We start from the raw sequence: 12,593 nt of genomic DNA, 5'->3' as shown, positions 1-12,593 counted from the left end.
CAGGCTGGCCGCAAACTCACAGAGATCCACCGGCCTCTGCCTCCCAAGTGCTGGGACTCAAAGCATGTGTCACCACCTTCTGGCCCAAGTTTCTGTTTGATCAATAAAGTCCCGACTTGAGTGACGTCAGAACTGCTTAAGGAGGGGGGTACCTAGACTCTGCACGTTGCATCCTCTACCTTCAGTCTTCCTTTAGTGCCCAGAGTTTCAGCTCAGAACCTGAGCCTTTGTGGTGCCTATGACCCTACTGAACAATGGTCACCGGGGCAGTACTGCTCTTTCAAAGCATAACAAGGTCTCAGGCCTAATGAAGTGTTGTGGAATATTACTTTACCTATGTAAAGATGTGTCATATTTGTTTATGTTGCATTTGTTTAACTCTGTAAAGATGTATTGCTTTGTTTCACCTTACCTGCCAAAGGCACTTGATTGATCTAATAAAAAGCCGAACAGTCAATAGCTAGGCAGTAGAAGGATAGGTGGGGATTGCTAGCAGAGAGAATAAGTATAAAGAGGAATCCAGGCTCAAGACAGGAGAGAATGAGGGGAAAAGAGAGGGAGATGCCTGGGGCCAGGCAGCCAGCCAGTCACCAGATATGGAGCAGGACATACAAAATGAAAGATAGGTAAAAAACCCCAATGCAAAATGTAGATGAAGAGAAACAGGTTAAATTAAGTCATAAAAGCTAACAAGAAACAAGCCTAAGCTAAGGCCGAGCATTCCTAACTAATAATAAATCTCTGTCATGATTTGGGAGCTGATTGGATCCAAAAGAAACCCTGCTACAAATACCCACAGCCAAACATTAGGAGAGTTTGGGGTTCCTGTGGAGGAGGATAAGAAAAGAGTACAGGAGCCAGAAGGGTCAAGGACACCACGGAAAGGCTCACACAGTCAACTAACCTGGGCTCATAGGGTCTAGCAGAGACTGAATGGACAATCAGGGAGCCTGCACGGGACTGACCTAGGCACTCTGAATATATTTTACAGTTGTGTAGCTTGGACCTCTCATGTAACTTCTAGCAGCGGGAACAGGGGCTGTCTCCAACTCTTTTACTTTCTTCTGGGACACTACTTCTAATACTGGGTCACCTTATCCAGCCTTAATATATGGTGAAGTGCTTAGTATTATTGAAACTTGATATGATATTATAAAAAATAGGATTACAGACCAATCTCACTCATGAACATTGATGCAAACATACTAAATAAAATACTGGCAAATTGAATCTAAGAACACATCAGAACCATCATCCACCATGATCAAGTTGGCTTCATCCCAGAGATGCAGGGATGGTTCAACATATGAAAATCTGTCAATGTAATCCACCATATAAACAAGCTGAAAAATAAAAACCACAAGATCATCTCATTAGATGCCAAAAAAGCTTTCAACAAAATAGAACATCCCTTCATGATAAAGGTTGTGGAGAGATTAGGGATACAAAGAACATACCTAAACATAATAAAAAGCAATATACAACAAGTCAACAGCCAACACCAAACTAAATGGAAAGAAACTCCCAGCGATCCCACTGAAATCAGGAACAAGACAAGGTTGTCCACTCTCTCCATATCTATTCAATATAGTCCTAGCTAGAGCAATAAGACACCAAAAGGAGATCACGGGGATACAAATTGGAAAAGAAGAAGTCAAACTCTCACTGTTTGCTGATGATATAATAGTTTACATAAGTAACCTCAAAAATTCTACCAAGAAACTTCTACACTCATAAACACTTTCAGCAATGCAGCAGGACACAAGACTAACTCAAAAAAATCAGTAGCCCTCCTGTACACAGATGATAAAAGGGCTGAGGAAGAAATCAGAGAATCAACACCCTTTACAATAGCAACAAATAGCATAAAATATCTTGGAGTAACTCTAATCAAACAAGTGAAAGACTTGTATGTCAAGAACTTTAAATCTTTGAAAAAAGAAATTGAAGAAGACACCAGAAAGTGGAAAGATTTCTCATGCTCTTGGGTAGGTAGAATTAACATAGTAAAAATGACAATCTTACCAAAAGCAATCTACAGACTCAATGCAATGCCCATTAAAATCCCAGCAAAATTCTTCACAGACCTCAAAAGAACGGTACGCAACTTCATATAGAAAAGCAAAAAACCCAGGCTAGCCAAAACAATTCTGGGCCATAAAAGAATTTCTGGAGGCATCACAATCCCTGACTTCAAATTCTACTACAGAGCTACAGTACTGAAAACAGTCTGGTATTGGCATAAAAACAGACAGCAGGACCAATGGAACTGAATAGAAGACCTGGATATTAATCCACACACTTTCAAACACCTGATTTTTGACAAAGAAGCAAAAAATATAAAATGGAAAAAAGAAAACATATTTAACAAATGGTGCTGGCATAACTGGATATCAAGATGCAGAAAAATGAAAATAGACCCATATCTATCACCATGCACAAAACTCAAGTCCAAATGGATCAAAGACCTCAACACAAAGCCAGCCACACTGAACCTTATAGAAGAGAAAGTGGGAAGTACCCTTGAATGCATTGGCACAGGAGACCACTTCCTAAATAGAACCCCAGCAGCACAGACACTGAGAGAAACAATTAATAAATACGACCACCTGAAACTGAAAAGCTTCTGTAAAGCAAAAGACATGGTCAACAAGACAAAATGACAGCCTACAGAATGGGAAAAGGTCTTCACTAATCCCATATCAGACAGAGGTCTGATCTCCAAAATATACAAAGAACCCAAGTGATTGGTCATCAAAAGAACAAATAATCCAAATAATACAAATGGAGTACAGATCTAAACAGAGAACTTTCAACATAGGAATCTAAAATGTCTGAAAAACACTTAAGGAAATGTTCAACATCCTTAGTCATCAGAGAAATGCAAATCAAAACAACTCTGAGATTCTATCTTCTACCTGTAAGAATGGCCAAGATCAAAAACACTGATGACAACTTATGCTGGAGAGGTTGTGGGGTAGAGGGATCATGCTGTGGGAGCTCCTTCCGCTCCTTCAGCCAATAGCCACTGAGAAACCAGGCCACTGGGGCGTGGTCTCTCTCTCTTTAAAAAAGCAGTGGCTGTCCTCCACAGTCTCTCTGGCTTCCAGCTCCGCTTCCGGCTCCTAGACTCCTTTCCTGTTCGCGCAGAGGGGCTGTCATCTGGGACGGTAATCTGTAAGTTTTCTCCCCTTTGAATAAATAATCAATTATCAATCATAATTCCAAACTGGTGTGGGACTGTTTGTGACTTACGCCTTCATCTGGCGCCCCACGTTTGGTTGTAGAACCTCCCCTTCCCCCTACTCAACTGCTTGCCACCAGCTCGCTAGTCACGAGCCCTCCCTTAGCTGTGGCCTGTGTCCTGTGTGTGGAGCCAGCAGTTCAATTAAACTCCACGCCTCCCGAGCTCCACAGGCTTCGGGACAGTCTCTGCCTGCCTGGTTTGCTCTTTTATGAGTTGTTTTTAAATTTCCCTTGTAAGTGCAGCACTTGAGTGGCGTGAATCAGAACACAAGCAGTTGCCAAAAGCTGCAACCCCTCAGGGTAACTCGGTCACATGGAGGCATACGCAGCTTCCGGATTGCTCTTTTCTACCCCTGGATTCTGGGCTTCTGGTTCCATGTATGGAATTGATTTAATTACATTTTCTTTGTTGAGCAACTTATATTTCCTAGTTTTTAACAAATACTAAGGCGGACACTGAAACAGGACCCCGTTTCCGTCACCTTTGCAGTGGTTCTAGTTGCGACTTGGCAACAGCGCCGCCTACTAGACAAGAGGTAATATGGCAGTTTTTGTTTCCAACGCCAGTTTTACTGTTTTCTTTATTAATACAATGGATTATGTCATGCAAGGTTTATATGACTATGGGGATACATTAATTTAATTGTTACTAGGTTTCAGTTTTCTTTTTAATATTTTATCATTAAGAAAGATACGATTTTTACGGACTAATAATGAACAACTGGTTGAAAGGATTAAAATTATTGAAAATCAGGGGTTATCTGAACAAGTGGATACTATGATAGACAAAATTGACTCCATATCCAAGGGTACTAGGAAGTTACCTGAAAGGGTTCAGGCTGTTGAATTTGATGTTCAGACGTTACCACAAAGTTTTGATAAGGTAACAGATAGAATGTACCTCCAGAATGGGAACCAAAAAACTGATACCTTAGTGAAATTCCTAGAAACACGGGTAGGTCAGGAGATTCAGGATTTAAGGGAGACAATGATAAAAAGATTAGAAATGATTGAAGAAATTATTGGAGCTGGTGAACAGAGTAAGAAGGCACAAGGACAGGATACAATACCACCACCAGCTGTTAGAACTGGCTTACCCAGGGTTCTAACAACATACCCTGTAATTTATTCTGACAAAGGGTCAACTTCTAAAGGCTCAACGGGAGTTAAAGAAGCTAGATAGACACCAATAGCAATGAATGATTTAAAAGAAATTAAGCAAGCTGTCGTTAATTATGGCTTTGCATTTGTTAAGGAAATGATAAGGATTTGGGCTTCTAATGTCAGAGCTACCCCCCATGATTTCTCTCAGCTAGTGTCTGCAGTTTTAGATGGTGGAACTTCCTTGATGTTTGGCATTTATTTCAGAGAAGAATCCAAACATATGGAACAGGAAGGAAGAACAAAAGGTGTGGAGGTTTCCCAAGATCAAATTCTTGGTGTAGGAGCATATGCTGATCCACAGGTTCAAGCTCTTTATGACGACGAAGTGTTGTCCTTATGTCACAAAGCAGCCTTGAATGCTTTGAATAGAATACAAGATCCAGCAAAAAGGGTCGAATCATATACCAGGGTTAGGCAGGGACAGAGAGAACCCTTTACTGACTTTGTGCAAAGATTAATTAAGGCTTTGGACATAGGGGTAACAGACCCAGAAGCTGGACGAATACTTCTTGAATCTCTAGCTTTTGAAAATGCAAATACCGAATGTAAAAAGATAATTGGGCCTTTAAGATCTAGATCAGCACCTGTGGAAGAATGGATACAGCATACAATGAATGTTGAGATGTTTAGCTATAATGATGAATCCTGGGTAGGAGAAGTGATTTCCAAGAATATGAGGAGACATCAAACTACCAGGTTTTTAATTGTGGTAAATTAGGACATCTGAAAAGGGATTGCAGGCAAAGAAATTCTAGGAATAATATGTCCTCTGGGAATGACAAAAGTAGGAGACCTCAGCCTTCAGGTATATGTAGAAGATGCGGTAAAGGCCGACATTGGTCCAACGAATGCAGGTCAACAACAGACACAAGGCAACCCGATGCCATCGGGAAACTCCTTGAGGGGCCTCTTGCAGGCCCCCAAGCCAAAAGTGGCCCAGTCATTCCCAGTTAACAGTGGAAAATGTGTCTCACCAAGAAAATTGAAAACTCCAATGTCTGCTGTAAAAAGTAATACTGGTCTAAATGATGAATTACATGTGGAGAATGAGTAAAAAAATTCAGTAGGACAGAGTAAACGTATTTTTGGCAGACTTCTATTAACGATCAAAGACCAAAGCTAAGAGTCTGTATAAATGGCGTTTTTATAGAAGGCTTATTAGACACAGGTGCGGATGTAAGTATCATTACTCCAGAATCTTGGCATCCGAATTGGCCTCTTCAAGAGGTAGATATTCAGTTCCTGGGAATTGGAACCCTATCTCGTGTAAAACAAAGCATAAGATGGGTGGAATGCAGAGGGCCTGAAGGGCAAATAGGAAGACTAAGGCCATATATAGCCAATATTGCAATAAATTTATGGGGCCGTGACCTGCTACAGCAATGGAATACCCAGATTAACATTCCTGTAGTTCCAGGAACTCACAATTCTGGGAAGGATATAATGAGGTATTATGGAAAAAGGTCACCAGCCATTCAAGCTGTACAAGAACATACAGCCAATAGCAAACCTTTAGAGGTACCAACAGCCCCACCTTTAAAATGGCTAACTGAGAAGCCAATATGGATCAAGCAGTGGCCTCTAGCTGAAGATAAGTTACAGGCTTTGGAACAGCTGGTACAAGAGCAACTAGATGCTAACCATATTGAAGAATCAACCAGCCCTTGGAATTCTCCTGTGTTTGTTGTAAAAAAGAAATCTGGTAAATGGAGAATGGTGACAGATCTAAGAGCTGTCAATAAGGTAATTCAACCTATGGGTCCGCTACAATCTGGAATTCCTTTGCCTTCTCTATTACCAAGACGATGGCCTCTTATAGTTATTGATTTGAAAAATTGTTTTTTCACTATACCTTTGAAAGAAAAGGATAGAGAAAAATTTCCTTCACAGTGCCTACTTATAATAATTCTCAGCCTACTAGGAGATATCAATGGACTGTCCTCCCACAGGGGATGCTCAATAGTACCACATTGTGCCAATATTTTGTTAATAAGCCATTGGAAATAATTCGTAAGCAATTTCTCAAGTCCATAATTTATCATTAAATGGATGACATTTTATTATCTGATTCAAATAAAGATACTTTGGAAAGTATGTTTGACGAAGTAAAGAAAGTCTTGCCTAGGTGGTGATTACAAATTGCCCCTGAAAAGATTCAAAGAGGAAATTCTATTAATTACCTAGGTTACAGAATAGGGTTAGAGAAAATTCAAACACAAAAGGCACAAATTAGGAGAGACCAGTTACGGACTCTTAATGACTTCCAAAGATTGTTAGGAGACATTTCCAGTCTACGACCAGCTGTTGGGATAACACCTGATTTAATAGTTCATTTAAACAAAACCTTAGATGGTGATAAAGATTTGAATAGTCCCAGAAAATTGACAGTTGAAGCAGAAAAGGAACTGACAATGATTGAGGAAAACTTACAGGAGGCACATGTGGATAGGGTGAACCCGAATCTTAGTTCTATCCTAGTCATACTGCCTTCCAGAATTTCTCCTACAGGGATTTTAATGCAGAGGGAAGATATTATTTTAGAGTGGATATTTATACCTCATAAACCAAGTAAAAAAATTAAAAACTTATGTAGAAAAGGTCTCTGAATTAATTATAAAAGGTAAACTGAGACTTCGTCAAATAGCAGGTATAGACCCAGCAGAAATTATAGTGTCTTTTACTACTGAGGAAATAAGAAAGTTATGGGAAGATAATGAACCATGGCAAAGAGCTTGTGCTAATTTTTTGGGAGAAATTAACAGCAACTATCCCAAAAATGATAGACTTAACCTCATAAAGAGAACTTCCTGGATTCTTCCTAGAATTGTACGTGATGCTCCAATAACTGGAGCCCGGACATTTTATACTGATGCAAATAAATCAGGGAAAGCAGGTTATAAATCGGAAGAATTGAGTAAGATGGAACAAAGCCCTTATAATTCTGTCCAGAAGGCAGAATTATATGCCATTCTTATGGTGCTAAGGGATTTTAAAGAACCTCTTAATATAGTTACAGATTCACAATATGCAGAAAGAGTTATCTTGCGTATTGAAACCGCTGAATTCATACCAGATGACACAGAGTTGACTTCATTGTTTATCGAGGTATAGGACATTATTAGGAATAGGCTTTGTCCAATGTACATAACACACATCCGGTCCCATACCAATCTGCCTGGCCCTCTAGCACAAGGTAATGCTGAAATTGACCAATTATTGATTGGAAGCGTTCTGCAGGCCTCAGACTTTCATAAAAAAACATCACGTCAATAGTAAAGGCTTAAAGAAAGAGTTTTCCATTACATGGCAACAAGCTAAGGACATTATCAAGAGATGTCCTACTTGTTCTTTCTATAATCAAACACCATTGCCTGCAGGGAGTAACCCAAAGGGTACTCAAAGGAATGAAATGTGACAGATGGATGTGTTTCACTTTATGGAATTTGGTAAATTAAAATATGTACACCACACCATAGACACGTATTCAGGTTTTCAATGGGCAACTACCCTGAGCTCAGAAAAGGCTGATTTGGTAATCACACATTTATTAGAAGTTATGGCCATCATGGGTATACCTGCACAAATAAAGACAGACAATGGTCCAGCATATGTATCTAAGAAAATGAAATGCTTTTTTGCTTATTATAATATAAAACACATTACAGGTATACCAAATAATCCTACAGGTCAGGCAGTTATAGAAAGATCAAATCGTACTATAAAGGATATGCTGAACAAACAGAAAGGAACGAAAGATACCCCCAGAAATAGACTGCATAATGCTTTATTAACCTTGAATTTTCTTAATGCTAATGAGAAAGGAACAACAGCAGCAGAGAGGCATTGGATAATGGAAAAAACTTCTGAACTAAACCAACCTGTTTATTTGAAAGACGTGCTGACCTCTCAATGGAAGCCAGGAGATGTGCTACGTTGGGGAAGAGGTTTTGCTCTTGTCTCCACAGGAGAAGAAAACTTGTGGATACCATCAAAATTAATAAAGGTTTGATTTGAAGAGGAGAAACCTCTTGGAAAGGAGAAATGATAGCTCATCTACAATGACGATATTCATACAGGTGGTAAGAAAAACATATAGAATGGGGGCAGGGTTCTGTTCTTATCTCCACAGGAAAACACTCATCTTTGAAAAATTCAAGGGACCCTGGATATTTGAATACTGACAGATGAAAAATAATGGCCCAATAGGGACTATCAAGAAAACTGAATAGGTTCTGTAAGTAAAAGATACTAAATCATATTTCTAAATTTATAGAGCTGGTTTTGGAGTTGGACTCTGGCTCAGTCCCTCTCTAATTCCAAGCCTGTTGTTAAAAGAAAAACCCAGAGTTTCTGGAGTTTCTGTCTCATGTCAAGAGTCATGATATGGGACAGAAAGAAATATGAGTTTAGAAAACATCTTTACTTTTCTTCATATCTATCATACCTTTCATTAAATATATCTATCGTGCCTTTCATTGAATATATGTATGTCTGTATATGTCTATATGATTACTGTTTAAGTTTTCCACAATGAACAATGAGTTTTTCCTGCAGTGACATTTGAAGTTTCCAGGAAGAAGATGGGGCCCCATAACAACAACTCCACCTGGTTGATATGACGTCATGATACTGATAGCGCTACTACAAGACCTGTTTTGGGTACCAGCTGCACAAGACGGTTCCAATGTGGTTAGCTGAAATGGTGCACATCTTGTACAACATTCTGGCCAGACCTCCACAAAATACTCAGAGACTATTTGCAATTTTAAAAGACATTGATCTTGAAATTTAACCATCATTTTACTTTCACAGGATCCCCCAGAAAGAACCATACCCCCATGACAGCTGGAAGTAATTCTAGAGAACGACATCCCCTCTCCCAGTAAAGTTTGTCCTTGGGTTTAGGGACATCATTTAGGGGTTGGTTATAATTAGTATACAGTTGAGGGTTGGGGGAGGAATTTTACAAGTGCAGGAATCTTAAAAAAAAAAAGAGGGATAATTGGATGATGGGATAATAGATCTGTACTTCTGAGTTATTGTTTTTAGACAAATATATTGGTATCGATTCTTGTATATTGATACAAAGTTAAATTATGTTGACTATTGTATGCATGCATGCTTCTACCTCTGTTTAAAACATTTTTGTGTATTGATATATATATATATTGTATTGATATATGTATATTTACCATATTGCATTGTACACTTTTACCTCTGATTAAGATACTTATATATTGTTTATGTATTGATATATATATTTACCATATTGCAATGTATACTTGCACATTATTTATATTTGGAGGTCATATTGTCCTCATTTATTGCACAGTTGTTTATTGTCTCAGTCTTTAAGTTAGATAGGTATTGAGAATTATATAGATCAATAGTCATCTAAGTTTGTCATTTATAATTAGACTAATCAGGTTCTTTAGATACATAGAGATTATATTCAGTATAGATAGATAGTCTTCAACCTCTTCAAAGAGCTGTAGAAAATGGCCTTTAATCTAATTCAGAGTTCTGTGGTAGTGAGACACAATCACTCCTGGCAACACCGATCTATTCGATCTATTCCCGAGAGAATGTTGAGCACCAAAGACATTCCACCTGGAGCCTTTCTTCTTGCCAGAACTGGCCTTTGGGTAAAGAAATGCCCATACCTCAACTACTGACAGAGTTACAGAATATCCATAAATGGATAAAACAGGACTGTCATATCCTACCAAGACAGGGTAAGATGGTTTTGAAAAGTTTCTTGCCTTTGAAAATGGTATGTCAGTTACGTCAGGCCTTAGCTAAAGTTGGTTGCTTCAACACTGCAAACGTGACTTTGGGTGTTTGCCCAGGTAGCCAGTTGTCTCTGTGATTTGTTACATGTTCTGGAAGTTGTTTGATTGCACTTCCTAATTACTCAGGTAACATTATTTCCCTTCCCAGATCTTCGATGGGATTGAAGATTATATAAATGTAGTTACTTTCCTCTCATGACTTGGCCAAGTTATTTGTTGTACAAGACTTAGCTAGTTAGAATAGGATATTTGTATTTATTGTATATAATTTCGTAGGTTTGCACTTACTGTATATAATTTCGTAGTAGGCTTAGAACTCTCTTACTTAAACAAAAGGGGGAGATGCTGCGGGAGCTCCTTCCGCTCCTTCAGCCAATAGCCACTGAGAAACCAGCCCACTGGGGCGTGGTCTCTCTCTCTTTAAAAAAGCAGTGGCTATCCTCCACAGTCTCTCTTGCTTCCGGCTCCGCTTCTGGCTCCTAGACTCCTTTCCTTTTTGCGCAGAGGGGCTGTTGTCTGGGATGGTAATCTGTAAGTTTTCTCCCCTTTGAATAAATAACCATTCTATCAATCATAATTCCAAAGTGGTGTGGGACTGTTTGTGACTTACGCCTTCAGGATCACTCCTGCATTACTGGTGGGAATGCAAGCTGGTAAAGCCCCTTTGGATATCAGTGTGGTGATTTCTCAGAAAATTAGGAAACAACCTACCTCAAGACCCATTAATATCACTTTTGGGTATATATCCAAAGGATGCTCAGTTGTGCCACAAGGACATGTGCTCAACTATGTTCACAGCAGCTTTGTTTGTCATAGCCAGAACCTGGAAACAACCTAAATGCCCCTCGACAGAAGAATGGATAAGGAAAATGTGGTACATTTACACAATGGAGTACTACACAGCAGAAAAAAAAATAATGACATCTTGAAATTTGCAGGCAAATAGATGGAGCTAGAAAACATTATTTTGAGTGAAGTAACCCATGCAGAAAGACAATTATCACATGTACTCACTCATAGGAATTAGAGAAAGTGTATTTATTTGAGCAGGCTTACGATGTTAGAACTTAGATTCCTGCTTTAAAGCAACCGACCAAACAAAACCCTTAGCACTTATGGCTCTGCTGACCATATGAGGCTCAGGACTCAATGGCTGGTGCAGAGTTTGAAATAAGAACAGCCCTTACAGGCTCATGTATCTGAATACTTAGTTGAAGTTGGTGAAACTGTTTTAGAAAGATTAGTAGGAGGTGCGTCTTGAGGGGCAGGCTTTGAGGTTCCAAAAGACCATGCCATTTCCAGTTAGCTCCCTCGGCTTCATGCTTGTGTCTTGGGATGTGAGCTCTCAGCTTTGGCTCCAGCACCATGCCTGCCTGCTGCCATGCTCCTTGCTATGATGGCCATGGACTCAACCTCTGAAACTGCAAGCCCCCCAAAAAACATTTTTCTTTTTTAAAATATAAATTACCGAGGTCATGATGTCTTATCACAGCCATGGAAAGGGCTAAGAGAGTAGCAGGCCTTCTTCTACAAAACTAATCAGGGAGCAGCTGCTACTGAAAAAGACACGTCACATTTTAGAGTCACAACTGAGACTGTGCACGTGCAGGGAGAGAAGTGAGAGCCTGTTAGTCTGTGGCCGGTGCAAAGAAAGGCACACCGTAAGCTGGCAGGCTGGCAGGTTCCTGCAGGTGACAAGAGGGCTGTGGCCACTACAGTGCAGCACTGTGAGGCACAAAGCAAAGACCGATGAGAATGATGTGGAAGGAGACAGAGTTTGCGAACCTGCAACCCTGAAAATTAGCAAGAACAGAATCCCTAAGGTTCCTAAGTGGCCTCTGCCAAAATAGAAAAGCATGAATTTAACACACACCTACATGCGTGCATGGGCTGATGACACACCCCACCCTAGAGTGTGGCTGAGAGAAACTTGCATCTAGAAGTGACAGTGTTCACAGAGCTAAGTGCTCTGTCTCTTTCCACAGAAAATTCTTGTCTTTTCCTATACACATCTCACTGAAATCCAACCATGCAGAGACCTTAACTTCCAGAATGCCTAACTTCAGAATGAGCACTGTGCATGCAAACTCTCTCATGAGAACTGAAACACGAGCTCTATTTGATAGAACAAACCCATACCACAAAAGCAGCTCACCTGGAAATCTTGGTCATCGATTCCGAACCTCTCCCGAAGATTCCGGAAGACCATCGGGCAGTATTCCTTAAATTTGAAATGGCTCGGCATGTTTTCCCTGCAACGGTCACATTGTGAAATGAGGCTCAGACAGACAGGAGGTTAGCAGACTTCATGATGCCCCCTCGGATCTGGATTTGTGTGCAGCAGTGAAGTTGAGAGTTCACGGCCCACAGCAAGCACAGATGGGCTCCACC

At 40.0% G+C, this 12,593-nt stretch overlaps 1 protein-coding gene across 3 annotated transcripts in view; it reads right to left on the bottom strand.

The window, feature by feature from the left end:
* The window catches only part of Pip4k2a (phosphatidylinositol-5-phosphate 4-kinase type 2 alpha), a 167,609-nt gene that overhangs the window by 60,435 nt on the left and 94,581 nt on the right, over positions 1 to 12,593 (bottom strand). For all 3 annotated transcript variants that reach the window (XM_048461087.3, XM_048461086.3, XM_085699024.2), the window contains exon 3: positions 12,358 to 12,454. In XM_048461087.3, coding sequence (XP_048317044.1) covers positions 12,358 to 12,454 — 97 coding nt within the window. The remainder of the gene's footprint in view (positions 1 to 12,357; positions 12,455 to 12,593) is intronic.

Source organism: Myodes glareolus, chromosome 14 (genome assembly GCF_982192425.1).
Source record: "Myodes glareolus chromosome 14, mMyoGla1.1, whole genome shotgun sequence".
Taxonomy (NCBI): Eukaryota; Metazoa; Chordata; class Mammalia; order Rodentia; family Cricetidae; genus Myodes; species Myodes glareolus.
This window is presented reverse-complemented; position numbering and strand designations above follow the sequence as displayed.